An 18,353-nucleotide genomic window follows, 5' to 3' on the forward strand; every position below is an offset into this window, starting at 1 on the left:
AAAGTAATATAATATCAGGACAACATAAAATTGGTACACAGGAAGTTAAAAAAGTTAAACCTGAAAGGGACCTAGGAGTAATTATCAGCAGACATGGCAACCAGACAAACATATCAACAAAATAGTTGGAGAAATGCTCAATTTATTACGATCAATGAAAGTGGCCTTTGACTACTTGGATGAAGAAATGGTAAAGAAAATATTAGTTACATTGATAAGACCAATTTTGGAGTATGCTGTGACACTATGGTCACCTAGTACTAAAAAGAATATAAAGGAATTAGAATTCAAAGAGCAATGACAAAGTTGGCACCAACACTCTCCAAATTGACTTATGAACAAAGACTGGCCAAACTGGAACTACCAATCCTGGAACAAAGAAGAGAAAGAGGAGACCTACTAACCATCTATAGAATTATGAGAGGGATGGAAGCTCTTGATAGAAATGATTTATTATAATGGGATAAAAGAAAAACAAGAGGAGACATGAAAAGAAACTTAAAAAGAATAGTTATAGAAGAGATCTGAAAAAGAATAGCTTCCCACTCAGAGTGGTGGATATATGGAACAAATTGAATGAGGAAACTGAGTGCAAAAACTATACAAGATTAGGCAAATACAGAACACTTCATCCTACATTGTCCCACTTTCATCCTACCAAGACGACATGATTGTTTACCATGAGTGACTTATGAGCCAAACTGGTGGATGCTCCCAGTTAGCTTGGAGCTGTGGATCTCTTGGTGAAGGTATCATTGAGTTGTGAAGATGAGTCCTTCCTTTTTACAGGACCTCCACATGCAAGCTTCCATTGTTGGTCCCTCAGCTGAGGGAGGGATCCCAGTTCTTAATGAGATCTCTGTCAACAAAGAGTATTTCATTGTCAAAATCTTGTGTGTTGTCAGTGACAACTTTATTGCAGGTTACATATAGATTCAGCAAAAATTAATTGAAAGCTTTTTTTGCTCAGTAAAATTCACCATTTAATTTTTTATTTTTATGTTTGGACAATATTGTGATGTGTCATTCTTCCATGTATAATTTTTTTTTGTAGCTGCTTTTTTATTTGTGGTGTTGGCTTTCATATAAGTTGAAAGATTGCTAATGTTATTTACAGTACTCCACCTGGATAATGGATTTCAAAAGTTCACCCGTTTAATGTTGCAAAGTTATTACGTTGTTATATAGTGTGGATACATGCTTTACTAACATAATTGCAAACCTCCTAACAGTCGAGAGCACCTATATCTGCCAAACTGGTTGCCAACATGCTGTCCGTAGCCGGTGCTGACCATATCATCACAATGGACCTCCATGCTTCCCAGATTCAGGGCTTCTTTGACATTCCTGTAGACAATTTGTATGCGGAACCTGCTGTTCTCAAGTGGATTCGAGAGAATATTCCAGAATGGGGGAATTCCATCATAGTTTCTCCTGATGCTGGTGGAGCAAAACGGTTAGTTGACATTTATTGAGTGAAAATAGATCTGAACACTGTCTTTATACAATACCAGAAAGGGTTACATATGTTTAGATATATAGATATACATTTGGGATGGGGACTATATTTAAATGAAGGGTTGGGAAATACTGTTTGTTACATATGACATGGTGCAGAATTTGTGTGCATAATGTTAAATTATTGCAGTTACTTTAGAAATCAATACCTACCTTGAACATGTTGGGAAAAAAAAAGAAAAAATTCTATGAAAGTTGAGGCTGAAATAACCAAATGGTAGTCATAGTTAGACCCATAAAGATGCAGAACAAAATTGTGAGTTGAACAACAAACCATTGTTGAATTGTCCATGTTTGTCCCTATTAGTGACCTGAATATTATAATCATATCACTTCCTTTTCTTTGATCTTTCAAAATTGGCTGACCCAGTGCTTTTAGTCTTTCCAGTTTGCATTCTCTTGATCTTACTTATATCCTTCACTGTGTAGCAACCATACCACAGAGTACTGATGAGTTTTTTCATCTGCTCATTCATATAGTGAAAAGCCATTTTAATCATCTGCACTAGTCCTTATGTCTCTCCCTCAATCCTGCTGATATGTCTATCAAGTGACAGGTCTTTTATCAACACTCGCAAATCTTTCCATTCTTTTGCTTTAGTAATGGGTTAATTTCCTAGAGAATAGTATAAAGATGGTCTTTCACAGCTATTGCCCATTTCCAGTACTTTGCACTTTTTTAGTATGGAACTTAATTTCCCATTCTTGGCCTCATACAAAAAATAGTGTTGATATTTTTGCAATACCCTATAGTCCTCCTCATTTTTCACTTTTCTTGTGATTTTTTGCATCATCAGCAAACATGGTAATAACTTGTACTTAACATCATATCACTGACAGACAAGAACTATTGGTGCAAGCACTAAACCTTATGGATCTCTGCTTATTTCTGCACTCTATCTTGACATCCATACAGTCCTCATGGATGTTCCTTAAAAAAAATCTTTCATCCATACAATTAGTTTGCCTCATAGTCCTCCAATGTGCTCCAATTTCCACACAAATAGACTGTGAGGTACTTTAACCCCTTCGTTACCGACCCGTCAACCTTACGTAAACAAATGTTTCAGACCGTCCCACGAATGGCTGGAGCCTTATGTTTGTAAACACAGACACTTGCCACCACATAGGTAGAAATAACCCAGAAACTGAGGCCTTGAGAGCCCTCAATACACACAGCTTATAACTGTGACACGTGTGTGTCACGGGGAGCATGCTCGGTTTCTGGCGGGTGCACTCAGCTGTGACACGCAGGTGTCACAAAACACACATCTGGTACTCAAGGGGTTAAGAAAAACCTTCTCCAAGTCTAGGTACACACAGTCTACCCACCTCTCTCTCTTGCAGTCTTGCAGCACATCGATCATTCTTGAATAAAAGTTCAACTCACACGACCTTCCAGATCTGAATCCAAACTGACTGCCAGAATGTTCATCTCTTCAAGATGTGGTCCATTGATCTTTTACAATCATTTCACATAATCTCACTTTTGTGCTGGTCAGTGATATTGGCCTATAATTTAGTGGTTTTTCTTTATTTTCCTCTTTGTGAATTGGTACCAGATTAGCACTTTTCCAATCAGTGGCTCTATGCCCTCTTTGAATGAACATACAATAAGGTTTTGATAATTGTCCACCAGTTGTTCCTTACATTCTTTTAAGTATCCAGTTTAAGATCCTGTCAAGTCATGAAGCTTTAGTCATATTCAATGATCCCAAAAGATGGAGCACTTCCCTCACTTCTACATTTATATCATCTAAACCCCCTTTGTGGAGACAGATAGGAAACTTGCATTCATTATTTTTGCTTGAGTTGAGGCCTCCTTTAAGATCTTACTCCCCTTTATAACTTAGTAACCATGTAGTCAGCTCTGAAACTATCAGTTGTTTTAAGAAATGGTTAGACAACTTTATGGATGGGGATGACAGATGGTAATGGACATGGAACTGCCTAGTGTAGGCCTTATGGTCTCTTACAGTCTCCTTCCTTCTAATGTTATGTATCTATTTCTAAATTTACTATTTATAAACCTGTAAAACAGTTTTGATTCATCTTTGCATTTATCTACAATACGTCTTTAAGAATGACAGTCTTCCTGGGTGTGGATTCTTGCACAATTTGTCTTTAGCTTTTGTTTTATTGCTTCTCTACACCCATCTTGCTGAAGTCATGTGTATGGGTTTCAGTCATATTTTTTGTTGAACCAATCCTACTTCTGCTTCATCTTTCCATTAATCTTGGCATATGTTTGTTCACTCCCAACTTGTAAATGTCAAAGAAGAGTTCCCATTTCTTCATTATCCCTGTGGTGTTCATGGATTCCTCTCAGTTTGCTTCTTCAAAGAATTTCTTCAACCCTAAGTAATCTACCTTCCAATAATTAAATCTCCCTTGCCTCTGTGATTCATTCATTTTTTTCCATTTCCTCATTCATGAGCTGAAATTCAGTTGTCACAGGGTCACTTTTTTCCTATGTTGCAAAGGTATTTCAAGGAGTTGATGATAAATGGCTCTGGTTTAGTAACAGGTCAAATCTTGTGGGAATGTTGTTTCCTCTTACCCAAGTCATTCCCTTTACCCACTGGGTCATTGCATACTCTACCTACTTAACAGGATAATTCCCCAGGAATTTGCCTTGCCACTTACTTCCCATTCTTCCCAGTTGGCCTCACTTCAATAAAAATCTCTAATAAGGACCAAAGTGTTACATTGTTGAATGATGCCTAGTGTAGGCCTTATGGTCTCTTGCAATCTCCTTTATTCTTATGTTCTTATGTATGTAGTTTTCTTTAAGAGAAGAGTTTTGTCCAACAACATTTCTAGATATCCAGCATCATTCCAAGCTCTTGTTTTGGCAGGGAGATATGACTCTTCTATCCTGCCCTCTAGTTCTAGTTTTCATGTGGATAGCTTCTGCCTTGCCTTTAATGAGATTTGTTTCATCCACCTTTATATCATTTTTCACAGCAACCATAACCCCTCCACTTGTATTATCATTGGTCTTGTCTCCAGGATGTGTATCTATTGTTCCTCAACAGTAGATCAACATATTTGGGGAGTGTAGTCTCTACTAAACACAAAATATCACACTCGTTTTTCCTTAAATAGTCATCTATCTCCAACCCGGTGATAGTAAACCATCTACATTAGCATAGGCCACTTTAAGTTTCCTAGGTGTATTTTTTTTTTACCTAGTTGTATTTACCCAGGTGTATTATGCGGGAAGGGAGCTATGCTCATAGTGACCTGTCTTTGTATCTTTCAGCATCAAGTTTGTTCTTAAATTCTTGTATAGTTTTTGCACACACTGTTACCTCATCCAATTTGTTTCTAAATATCTACCACTCTGTGTGGGAAACTATTCTTTTTCAGATCTCTTCTATAGCAAGGGGAGTGGCAGCAGGCTGCAAGTCAGTATTAAGGGAGAGAGACTGGAGGAAGTGGATAGTTTTGGATACTTGGGTGTGAATGTGGCAGGAAAGGGAGGAGTGGGGGTGGAGGTAGAATGTAGATTGAGAGAAGCGAGTAAATGTCTTGGTGGATTAAAAAATGTAATGAGAAATAGACATTTGGGAATGGATGCTAAGAGGAGGTTATATGAAGGAGTGATTATGCCAACAGCACTGTACAGGACAGAAACATGGAACATAAGAGAGGAAGAGAGGAGTTTAAATGTGTTTGAGATAATATGTCTGAGAAGTATGATGGAGGTTACTATGCTAGATAGAGTGAGAAATGAGGAGGTGAGGAGGAGAACGGAGGTGGAAAGGGTGTTGGGAAATAGGGTTGATGAAAGAGTATTAGGATGATTTGGACATATGGAAAGAATGAGTGAAGAAAGATTAGTAAAAGAGGTGTGGAAGGCAGAGGTGGAAAGAGTGAATATGAGGGGGCGTCCTAGGATGAGATGGATAGATGGGGTAAAAGGGGCATTATGAAAGAGAGGAATGTCTGTTGAGGAAGGATGGGAGAGGACAGAAGATAGGGGTGAATGGAGAAAGGTTGTGTATGGATGATGCTGTGATGCATGAGAGGGTGGGGGATGGGGGGTGAGGGATTATGTATGAAAAATAAATTGATGCAGCTCAGAGGGATTTCTCCCTGTCTTCTCCTTTTCTGCATGGGGGGACAGATAGGGGGTGTCGCTGAATTAATGAAGCGGCTTTGCTGTGGATGTGCTGTGTCTTGCGACACTGCCTCTGACCCAGGGCAGTGGACAGGATTGATTGATTGAATAGGATATAGTGAATATCATACCAACAGCAATATGTATTGGATACATGGTGATGAGAAAGTGATGATATTGTATTTATCTAATTGTGGTATACAGTAAAGTATTAATAGTTATGGGGTCCTGTCTCCTCTCCAGTTATATATAGAGTTTCAAAGCCATGTGTTGATGGCATTACTCATAATTTACTAGGTAAATGAAGAGAGTATAACCATCATTATATATTGTTTGATTAGTAATACTGTTTTGCTACCAGCATGACAATATCCAAGCCACAAGCCACTAATGCAACAAACACTAGCCTCTTGCATGCCACACTATCAACTAACTGCAGTGTAGCCACTTCCATTTGTACATTTCTTAGTATTTAATTTTTATTTATAAAGCAAGAATTTCCATGCCTCTTTAGCAGGGTCATTTTCATTTTTGATGATGTAGCACTTGGGAACCATGCCAAATATTTAAGCATAGAAACTTTAGTCAAGTACATTCAGAACAACAGGAACTCATGGATATATATTAGTGTTATTGGGAAAGTAGTAACTTGATGCTAGTAATCAGTGACATATGGGATGCCAGGGAAACATGTTATAATTTGCCAAGCATAACAACTTTGTTTAGAAATAATAACAAATGGAGAAAAGAAGTAGTAATGTATTAACCAAATAATTTTTCATTCCTCCAGTGTTACACATTAGTTTTACAGATCATTGCAATTAATTTTATACTTAACCCAACTCCCCAGAAATCATCCAAACAGAAGAATCTCTTGGAAGACTAGAAAGAACTGCATAGGCATGTCTACATTCCATTTACCACGCCCACATCAAATCCGTACCAAATTAGAGCCAGCCTGGCAACAGACCCAAGTTACCTCATATGAAACTTCCACACCAAAGACAACACATTATATTCCTGTGCCCTACTCACATTCTCTCTTTTGATTTCCTGGGGGCTGTAGATCTCTTACAATATTAGGGCAGCATAAATTGGTTGATTGCAGTTCATTGAATGATGAATTGTTTTTAGCTTCATGAGATGCATTTATTATATACAGTTAAAGCTTCATTAAACCTCTCTTCCCCAGAGTAACATCAATAGCTGACAGATTAAATGTGGAATTTGCCTTGATCCATAAAGAAAGGAAGAAAGCTAATGAAGTGGCTTCCATGGTGCTGGTTGGTGATGTTAAGGATCGTATTGCTATTCTTGTCGACGACATGGCAGATACCTGTGGCACCATCTGCCATGCTGCAGAAAAGTAAGTGTAAAGGGGGTACAAGTGGGCTGGGAGGTTTGTGGTGGAGAAGCATAGGTTAAGGAAATATGATCAAAAGTGGATCTTAATGACCTTGAAGTAGATTTAGAGAAAGCTACCAGAGTTTTACCATAAGTTTCAGGGTCATTTTGCAAGACAGGTATCTGAGAGAGTCGTCTTCCTACTACCTGTCTTCCTAACAAGTCTGTGTTTACTTAGTATTTACCTAGTTGTATTTTGTGGGAGAAAAGCTATGCTCGTAGGGACCTGCAGTTGTATCTTTCCGCATCCATTTCAGAGTTGTGTATAGTTTTAGCACTCGCTGTTTTCTCTTTCAATTTATTCCATGTATCCATCACTCTGTGTGGAAAGCTATTCTTTTTCAGATCTCTTCTGTAACTATCCTTCTTAAGTTTCTTCATGTGTCCCCATGTATTTCTTCTGTCCCGTTTAAGTAGATCATGCTGGGCCCAGGTTTTCTTTAACAACTATGATTGTATTTCCTCCACTTTTTCATAGAGGGAAAGCTGACAATTGGCAGCTGCTCTCGCTCTCATTCTCTCTCTCTCTCTCTCTCTCTCTCTCTCTCTCTCTCTCTCTCTCTCTCTCTCTCTCTCTCTCTCTCTCTCTCTCTCTCTCTCTCTCTCTTTTTTTTCTTCAATTTAGATCAGTAACGTAGAAACAGTCCTACATTAATACAGCTCAAACAACAGTCCAATGTTTCTGACCAGAAATATCTCTGTGGGGAAAAAGAAAAAAAAAAAAAAAAATGAGGACTATTACCAGCTGTTGTGGGGCTCTAGGTTTCCATTCAGTAAAATTCAAGGTAATATTGTTACTGGTCACCTCCTTTTCCCTTGTTTTATGTGTCACTGGCAAGGAATTGATAAGTTGAATGTGGATATGTATGTGTGTACCTGTTTCTAGATTCATGTCTTGTTCCAATTTGGGCTTGTCTTCTAAATTGTTCCAAGTATTTATGCATCTGTATAGAAAGCTATGTTACATAAATATTTATATGACAGGGCAGACAGGGAGGCACAGTGGGAGATATTGCAGATATATGGGATTGGGGTGGAATGCTGTTGAGGGCAGTCAAGAGTTTTTAGAGGGTAGAATCTGTGTGAGAATTGAAAATGGAAAGAGCGAGTGGTTTGAAGTAAAGCAGGGGCTGCATCAGGGCTATGTCATGTTATGGCTGTTTAATGTGTATACAGATGGGTGATACAGAAGGTAAATTTAAGGGTGATGGGCAGGGTATTGGAGATGGTTAAAGCTAATGGAGAGAAGTGGGAGATGAGCCAGTTGTTGTTTGTGGATAACACTACACTCATGGCAGGGTCAAATGAAGGTGTGCAACAGGAGAAAGTTGAAGGTAAATGTGGGTAAAAATATGGTAATAAGATGTACAAGGGAGAGGAAAGCGAGTTGGAAGTAAGTTCTGAAGAGAAACAGGTGGATGTGGACAATTCTAAATATATAGGGTCACATATGATGGGAAATGGAGTGGAGGTATAGGTAAATTATAGATTGAGAGAAGTAAGTAAATGTCTTGGATTGAAAAGTGTCATGAAAAATAGGCATCTGGGAATGGAATCAAAGAGAAGATTGTATGAAGGGGTGATTTTGCCGACAACACATTATGGGGTGAAGATTTGAAATAAGAGAGGCAGAAAGGAAAAGTTTAAATGTGTTTAAGATGAAGTGTCTGAAAAATGTGGTAGAGGTTACAAGGTTTTATAATGTCTGTTGAAGAAGGAAGGGAGAGGACAGAAGATAGGTGTGAATAGAAAATGGTTGTGTATGGATGATGCTGTAATGGATGGAAGGGAGGGTGGGGGATGGGGGGGAGTGAGGGAGTATATGTGAATGATATGTTGATAAAGCCCAAAGGGATTTCTCCCTATCTCTCTTTTCTGCATGAAGGGGTCTCCAATTAATAAAGTGGCCTTACTGTGGATGTACCGTGTCTTGATGCTGTGCTTCTGACCAAGGGCAATGGGCGAGGTGCAGGGATGACCTGTCAGTCAGGAGCCAAGAAAAGAGGGAGGGGTGGTGGTGAATGGGAATGGAGTGTATGGGGATGAAGTGGGTGGGAGTGGATTTATGCCTTTGACTTTGGCTACCTCGCATATAAGGAGGAAAAAAGCCCATGTTATATGTAAATATGTATGTAAAATCCATATTTCATCCTTCATTTCCATTAATATAAAACTGTCTTTTGTAATTGTAATTTGCTATAACAGTTTAAAGTTTAGATTTGCCTTTTGTTATGGGCCATATAAAAGGTTATTGTCCCCTGCATGGGATCTCCATAAAGATTTTGTTGCATGGTAGATATTGAGCCTTAATTACCTTATTACCTTTGCCTATGTATTTACCTAATTATAGTATCCAGGGAAAGAGCTGCTGTATTTGAACAATCTGAATTCCTAGAACCAAAGTAGAATAGTTTCATTGTCAACCTTTAGATAATTTTTTTTCAATTCTGTGCATATGTTGCTAAATGCTTCCTATATTAGTGTATATTATTTGCCTCCCTGCAGACTGATGGAGGCTGGAGCAACTAAGGTGTATGCCATCCTCACCCATGGCATCTTTTCGGGTCCCGCGGTCACTCGCATCAGCAATGCATGCTTTGAGGCTGTAGTGGTCACTAACTCCATACCTCAAGAAAAGCATATGAAGGAGTGTAACAAAATACAGGTTGGGACTTGTCTTTATTTTACAGGGTAGTTATGAAACAGTGAGAATGGAATGTTGCCCTGAATGTGGTATATCCAAATAAGCAACTTGAATGGTAGATGGGAATGATAGGCATGTGAGAAATAGTTGTGGCTTGAGATACTGAAGGATTTGAAATTTGCAGAATTATGTACATTACTCTCTCATAAGTTCTTGAACACATGTTTTATCTTTTGCACATATTTTGGTTGGTATATAAATTGTATGTAGAGAAATCACCTGCTGGACACCGATTTCTGTATTTTTGCCTTAATTGGTTCATATTGTTTCAAAGGAAGGATCAGTGATTAGTACTTGCTGTTGGTGGTCTGGAAGATGAAGTTTGGGAAGAATTCTTTTCCAACCACCTATTAACATCCTCGCCACAGGTTCAAGAATGGTACTCTGTTACAGGACTGAGCCTAAGATCTCTTGTTATCAACTTTAACTATTTTTTCCCCACTTTTCGTTTGTGGAGAATTGATAACCAGTGACTGCACCCCACCCCTTTGGCCTCCCTCTTTCCTACTCCATCTCCACATCATCATCATCATCATCCAAGCCAGTGACACAGAAACAAACCCATTTACAAAAATCCAAGGATTTTCCCCAGAGATAACTATGCAAACTCCTGAGCATTCTTGCTGGCTGATTTGAAGCAGCCGGTTTTCAATTGGTGAGGAGAGATACTCCATCAACACACATCCTACAAACCTTATCAGACAAATGCTGGAAGGCTTCAGCAAAAGGGTGCCACATGACAGTGTACTACTGGTGGTAATAGATTTAGATGAAGGTTTTGACATGTTCCTTAGACACATTTTGTCAGAGAAAGATATAGAAACTGATATACTCAGCAGTGACAAGAAATCTTTGACATACCTTATGGCCAGCAGAGAGTGCCAAGTATTACTGAATAACTACCCATTAGGAGCCAAAAGATTGTACAGTAGAGTACCCCAGGGACCTCCCCACATCTAACCCGCAGCACAATGAAAATGCTCAATGAAAACACCAGATACAGAAGTAATGAAGAAATGTCGAGACTGGATTTAATATTTACAACAGAACCTGAAATCGTGGATAAAATTGAATACAAGACACCATTTGGAAATAGTGACCATATACTTGTAGGGACTGAACTAAAAGAGGAAATATATATGGAGAGAAATGTAAAGTACAAAGAAGGAAGATTGATGTACAACAAAGCAGACTTTGGAAAACTAAAATTCTTTCAAAATGCAAATTAGGAAATATTTTACATGGAAGAGACAAAAGTGGAAGAAAAATGGGAGATCTCAATGGATATCTACAGTATCCGCAGAAAGTATAGGGCGCTCCTCATTGAAACCAAGGCTAAAAAGTGCTCTGGACTTTTTGCGTTTCCTGTTTTTGCGTTCCTGTCAGGCATCTTGTCATTATTATTTTACATCTAGCAACTCGGCCAGCTCTCAGGCAGCTCAGCCAGCTTGCATTTTCCCACCTCAGTGCTCTTCGAGCTCTTGTGGAGAGGGGTTGTGTTATTTGTTGCTCCAGCCTCCTACCCCCTATTTTTGTTGTTTCACTTTGTGGCGCTGCAGTTTTAGGAGACATTCATCCTGATGGCTCCTACTAACCTTAGTGGTGAGGAAAAGGCTTGTACTCGTATTTTGGCTTGGAAGACTGAAAATGTGTCAACGAAAGAGATTTCGAGATGTACAGGGAGTGGTGAGAGCACTATTCAATGTCTGGTCGCTACAGCTTGTGGCCTCCTACCCAATGTCGTACCACCTCGAAAACCTGTTCCTAGAAAGCCTAGAAAGACCTCTAAGTCTACTGACAACCTCCTACAATGTGAATCACTCAAGGATCCAGAGATTATAGCAGGTGAACTCATAAGAAGGCATCCGACTTTGCTGCAAGGAGTGTCAGAACGAACCATACTGCAGGAGGAGCTTGGCCTACCCACGTACAAGCCTGCTGACAAACTGCTCCTTACCCTGCCAATGGTGAAGAAGAGACTTGCATTTGCATGCAAATACAAAGACTGGACTGCTGAACAGTGGAGGAAGGTACTGTTCAGTGATGAAAGTACTCTCAAATGTGTCAGACCACGGCCAAGGAGGATCAGACGTCCCAAGAATTCCAGTTGCTACTCTCCTCAGTACACCTGCAAAACAGTGAAGCATCCTGACAATGTGATGGTGTGGGGTTCATTTTAGTGGTGCAGGGTTGTTTTTCCTTCCGAAACTTGTGACAATGAGACCTGATGATTATATCAAAGTGCTAGATGACCATATGTTGCAATTTTACAAGATTCATTGAAGTGAGAAATTTATGCAGGATAATGCACCATGCCATAAGGCAAAACCAGTGATGAAATGGTTTTCTGATCATAATGTTGAGCTTATTGAGTGGCCAGGTAACTCTCCTGACTTAAATCCAATTGAGAATTGTTGGAATTATATGAAAAATTGGCTCACAACCTGCAACACATTATCTGTGCCATGGCTCTCCCACAAGATATTAAGAATGTGGAACTGGATTACTTCAGAAAACTATGATTCAATGCAAAGATGTACAAAGGGTCATCAAAGCTAAAGGACAGATGACCAAATACTAAAAACTGAGTGTTGTTTAATATTATAACATTATTTTTGAGTACATTAATCCAATCACATTATGTTTGTGTTTTTTTCCTTTGAGGGGGAGGGGCGATGTATACTTTTTGTGGGTACTGTATAATGAAGTGTATAGGTACATACCAAGACACAAGAGAGGGTGTACAAATGCTGGTTCAATAGAAGATGCAATGAGGTGAAAGAAGAGACAAAGGTTGGAAAAGATGGAGAAAAGATTAAAAAAAAAAAAAAAAAAATTGGAAAATGGCAAATATATATAAACTATTGAAATGAGTATATAAAAGTGTGAAGAGAGGGAAAAAAGGAACTATGAAAAAGACATTATAGAAAAATGCAAAGAGCAACCCAAACTATTCTATAGATATGTGAATGGTAAACTTGAAAATAAACAGGAAATGGTGAAACTACACCAAGGAAATACAGAATACACAGAAGATCTAGAAATGGCTGAAGTCATGAATAATCACTGCAAGTCTGTTTTCACTAGAGAAAAGATGTGACAAGAAAAAAAAAAAAAGTGGTGAATATATATCAAACTAAGAAATGAATATGTAAAAATATGCAATGAAGAAAAAAGAAACTATGAAAAAATAACAATAGACAAATGTAAAGATCAGCCAAAATTATTCTTTACACATGTAAAGGGTAAACTAAAAGTAAACAGGGAATAGTAAAACTACGTCAAGGGAACATAAAATATACAGAGGATATAGAAATGGCTGAAGCTATGAACAAACATTTCTCTGTATTCATAAAAGAAAACATACACAGTTGGGATGAAGGAAGGGGAGAAAGATCCTCCGCAGTGAGAGAAATAATTGTGACACAGAAAGAAATAAGGGACCAAATAGTGAACATTGATGTCAGAAAATCACATGGCCCAGATGGAATTGCAAGCTGGATACTAAAAGAATGTATAGATGAACTAATGGACAAAATATATAAGATAATAGATTGCTCAGTCAAAGAAGGAAAGGTACCACAAGATTGGAAAAATGCCAATATCATGCCAAAATACAAAGGGGAAATAAGGAAGACCCAACAAACTATAGACCGGTCTCCCTTACAAGTACAATAACTAAAATTTGTGAGAAAGTTATCAAAAGTAGATGGACTAAACATGTGGAGAACAGTATACTAAATCTGAGACAATTAAGTTTTTAGATGGGGAAGATCATGTGCCACAAATTTGGTCTGTTTCTATTCAACGTTAATAGATATTATGCAAGAAAGCGATGGATGGGTAGATTTTGCTTTCCTGGACTTTTTACAAAAGGCATTTGATAAAATACCACACAAAAAATTATTAAGAAAACTTGAAACAACAGGAGGTATACATGAAAAACTATTAAAATGGATGGAAGATTTCTTGCATGGGAAAAAAATGAGTGGTGCTCAGAGATAAAAACTCTACATGGGAAGAAAGATAGGTGGAGTCCACAGGGTTCAGTACTGGCTCTGATAATGTTTGCTATGTATGTAAATGACATGGATGAAGGTGTAGAATGTTACATGAACTTCATTGTAGATGATGCAAAACTACTAAAGAAAGTAAGTACGGAAAAAAAGACTGAATTGCTACAGAAAGATCTGGACAAGGTCTGGGAATGGAGTCAGAAGTGAAAAGTGAACTTCAACATCAAGAAATGTAATATAATGGAATTTGGAAAAAGTGAAAAAAAGAATATTAGAATAATGTAAAATTGGTGCAAAGGAAGTAAAAGTTGGTTCCGAAAAGGACATAGTAGTAATCATTACCAAAGACATGTCCCCAGTCAAGCAGATAAACAAAATAGTTGGAGAAACCTACAATTTACTAAGATCAATAAAGGGGGTTTTTAATTACTTGGATGAGGTAATCTTAAAAAAATACTAGTTGCACTGATAAGACCAAGATTGGAGTATGCAGCGACACTATGGACACCCTTTGCAAAAAAGAATATAAGGAAAATAGAAAGAATCCAAAGTGCAACAACAAAGATGGCTCCAACACTTTCGAAATTGACATACAAGCAAAGACTGTCTAAACTGGAACTACCAACCCTGGAACAAAGAAGAGAAAGAGGCAATCTATTGGCCCTTTATAGAATCATGAAAGGCATGGAAATCCTTGACAGAGAAGACCTGTTGAGTTGGGATAGAAAAAAAGAAAAGAAAATACACACAGAGTAGTGGATATCTGGAACAAATTGGACAAAACAATAATGTGTGCAACACCATACAAGAATTTAAGAACCAACTAGATGTTGCAAGATACAAAAATGGGTCACCACAAGCATAGCTCCCCTTCCCATATAATACATACATACATATATCAAGGTTTTTTCCACCTTACAAGGGAAGTAGCCAAAAAGAAAATGGCATATATCCATTTCCACCCATTCCATCCCTAAATACATTCCATCCCCCTCCACCCTCCCTCCTATCTTAGAACCTCCTGGATGACAGGTCATCCCTGCACCTTGTCCACTGCCCTGGGTCAGAAGCAACTATATAATATAACTAGGTAAATATATAAACCAAAGGCTTTTCCCCCCATTACAAGGGAAGTAGCCAAAAAACAAAGGCATAAAATCCACTCCCACCCATTCCATCCTCACATACTCCACTCCCATTTACCCTTCTCCCTCCTTCTTATCTTAGCTTCTCCTGGATGACAGGTCATCCCTGCATCTCGCCCACTGCCCTTGGTCAGAAGCAGTGTAGCAAGACATAGCACATCCACAGCAAGGCAGCTTCATTAAATCAGTGACCCCCTCTCTGTCCCCTCATGCAGAAAAAGAGCAGATGAGGAGAAATCCATATAGACTTTGTCAAATTATTTTTCACACATACTTCCTCACCGCGTTATCCCTCACCCACTACCTTTCATGTGTCACAGCATCATTCATATATAACTATTCTCCATCTCTATTTGTCATTACACTTCTTAATCCTCCAATGCATTTACTTGCTTCTCTCAAGCTACATTCTACTCCCACTTCTCCCTTTCCTGCCACATTTGCATCCAAGTATCTAAAGCTATCCACCTCCTCCAGTCTCTTTCCCTTAATACTTCCAGTCTGCTGCCACTTTCTCCCCTTGTACATCTCATCACCTTACTTTTAACCACATTCATCTTCAACTTCCTTCTTTCGCACACCTTCCTAAATTCTGTCACTAACTTCTTTAAACCCTCCTCTGATCCTGCCACAAGCACAGTATAGTCAGCAAACAACAGCTGGCTTATCTCCCACTTTTCTCTATTTTCTTTAACCATCTCCAATCCCCGACCCATTACCTTTGTGTTTACCTCTTGCACCACCCCATCCATGTATAAATTGAACAGTCAAGGTGACATAACACATCCCTGGTGAAGTCCCACCTTTACCTCATATCACTCACTCTCTCCATTTCTCATTCTAACACAGGCTCTACTACTCTCATAAAAACTCTTGACTGCTCTTAACAGCTTTCCTCCTTTTCCATATATCTGCAATACCTCCCACAGTGTCTTCCTGTCTACCCTGTCATAAGCCTTTTTCCAAATCCAGAAAGGCCTAACAAACATCCTTATATATTACTAAATCTTTCTCACATATGTCTTACCACAAAAATGTGAGCCATGCAACCTGTACCTGTCCTAAACCCACACTGTTCCTCACCAATTACTCCCTCTTTTCCTCTCATAATCCTCACAATCAAAACCCACCCAAAAGCCTCCCCAACTACACTTAACAAACTAGTACACCCTCTGAAACTAGTACACTCACACTTGTCCCCTTTTCCCTTGGCAGTTCTTGCCAGTTGGGAAAGCAAGTGGAGGCTTTGATAACAACCACTAAAATGAGGGTGATAATCCCTTTTACATTCTGTTCATGGAACATGTGTACATGTGCAGGGGCACCACTCATAGGCTGCACTGATGCATCTCTGGACAGGCCACATACAGTTTGTGGTGGAGGAAACTCCCTTCCTGGGACAGATATCTGACTGCTGCCTAACTAGGGTGCATCACCTTCAACATGTTAACCTTTTGAATATGATGACGCCAATGTATGTGTCATGAGCTGTGAGTGGGATATATAAGGATGCCAGCATCGGCTTCCTGATTATATTTATTTTGTAGTCGTAGCAGAGTGGCCCTTGTATTCTGTGAGCATGCGTGATCACTTTTTCTGTGATGTTATATTTATTCAGGGTGAAAGAGAATATAACAGCAGTAGCTTTATATTTTGTAATGCACGTATTGTGATGTATCATCACAGATCAGGTAACCAGATGTGTGTGCTAATATTTAGCTTGTATGGAAGAGGTTAAGACTACTTGTATGAATGTGCTGTCACTAGAGTTTTGGCTTATACCTCTTGGGGCACTGACAGACAGACACACCTCCTATTGCACCAAACTATTATTCTTCCCAAGTTGGTGTATGGTTGTGAAGTAAATTCATCTGCTACTGAGACTTGGCTTTTTGTTGAACTCAATGCATGATGCTGGTGTTTGCCAGGCAACTGGTGTATTCCACTCATCACCAATACCTAACATACTGGTGGATGCAGGTGTCCCTCCGTAGGACTTGCATCGCCAGTTCTAATGTTAAGGTGCTGGTATCGAGTTCAGTGTCTTTGAGAGTTGGTTTCTTGTATGTCAGTTTCCCAAGATTTTACTCACAGCTCCATATGTCCCACCCAAGTTTCCCTAAACCTTTCCGTTTCAGGGCTGCATCTACTATGGTGACATTAAATGTACCTTCCATTTCTGTATGCCCCCCAATGATTTCCAAGAGCTGGTAACAGGCAATTCCCCAATGTTTCTGTCTGCAGCCCAGCCTTTCCCAATAAAAATTTGTTTCCAGATTATGAGTGCATGCTTAATTCCTAGATTACTGTTCCACACATTGTGACCACGTTCCTGTATTTACAGATGGTTCAAATTATGATGTTGGGGACAGATATGGTGTAATATTCCTTTAATTCTGTTGAGATGGTAGCCATCCAGTGTTGCTTCTGTTTTTATGGCAGAGCTATCTGCAATTAGCTTTAAGAATTATTTTTACTTTACCTATTTCATCTTTTACAATTTTTAGCAATTATCATAGTGTTGTCTGTGCTTTGGAATGTTTAGTCCTTCATCCTTTTGTTTTATCAGATCTTGAGTGGCTCTACCCACTCCAGTGTAAAAGCTACCACATTGGGTTTTGCTAGGTTCCAGCACGAGTGGGAATTCCAGAATGAGAAGGCCGATAGGCTGGCTAAAGTGGTGACAACTCGGATTATGATTTCCAGTCCCATTCCATTTCATGACATGTACTCCACTATACAGGTAGCACTTCTTGCCAGTTGGCGGAGCAGGTGGGAGGCCTTAGGAATGACCACTAAGTTGAAGGAGATAACCTCTTTTGCTTTCTGTCCATGGGCATAAATATACGTGGAAGGGCAATGCACACTGACCCATCTCCAGATAGGTGACACGTGTCTCACACATTATTACCTTGTATCATCGGGAACTCAACCATTCTGTGATGTCTGCTTAGTCCCCCTTACAGTACAAGACTTCCTAGTAGAGTGTTCCAGTGTGGTGGATCTGTGAGAGTGCCTCTTCTATTCTCATGGTGAGGATGGGATGTTCTGCATCTAGCAGAGAAGGCCCTTTCTCTATTATGTGAGGCACTCTTGTAGAAAAGAAGATAAATTGTAGCTCCATTTTTTAATATTTTTACTCAAATTATACCAGTTCACCCTATCTCCTTTTTGTACATACATACATACATACATACATACATACATACATACATATAATGGAGTTTGGAAAAAGTAAAAATAGAATATCAAGAAATTATAAAATTGGTGAAGTCAAAAAAGTGAGCTTGGAAGGGCACCTAGGAGTAATAATCAGGAAAGATGTGTCACCAGACAAATGTGTCAATGAAATAGTCGGAGAAACCTTCAACTTACTAAGGTTGATGAAAGTGGCATTTGACTATTTGGATGAGGAAATGGTCAAGAAACTATTAGTTACA

General features: G+C 39.0%; 1 protein-coding gene across 2 annotated transcripts in view; it reads left to right on the forward strand.

The window, feature by feature from the left end:
- LOC143024584 (ribose-phosphate pyrophosphokinase 2) overlaps positions 1 to 18,353 on the forward strand; it is a 115,982-nt gene that overhangs the window by 73,896 nt on the left and 23,733 nt on the right. For both annotated transcript variants that reach the window (XM_076183399.1, XM_076183398.1), the window contains exons 3-5: positions 1,233 to 1,456; positions 6,837 to 7,010; positions 9,554 to 9,713. In XM_076183399.1, the coding sequence (XP_076039514.1) occupies positions 1,233 to 1,456; positions 6,837 to 7,010; positions 9,554 to 9,713 (558 nt within the window). The remainder of the gene's footprint in view (positions 1 to 1,232; positions 1,457 to 6,836; positions 7,011 to 9,553; positions 9,714 to 18,353) is intronic.

This window comes from Oratosquilla oratoria, chromosome 4, assembly GCF_046742065.1.
Source record: "Oratosquilla oratoria isolate Oo_2021 chromosome 4, ASM4674206v1, whole genome shotgun sequence".
Lineage (NCBI taxonomy): Eukaryota > Metazoa > Arthropoda > Malacostraca > Stomatopoda > Squillidae > Oratosquilla > Oratosquilla oratoria.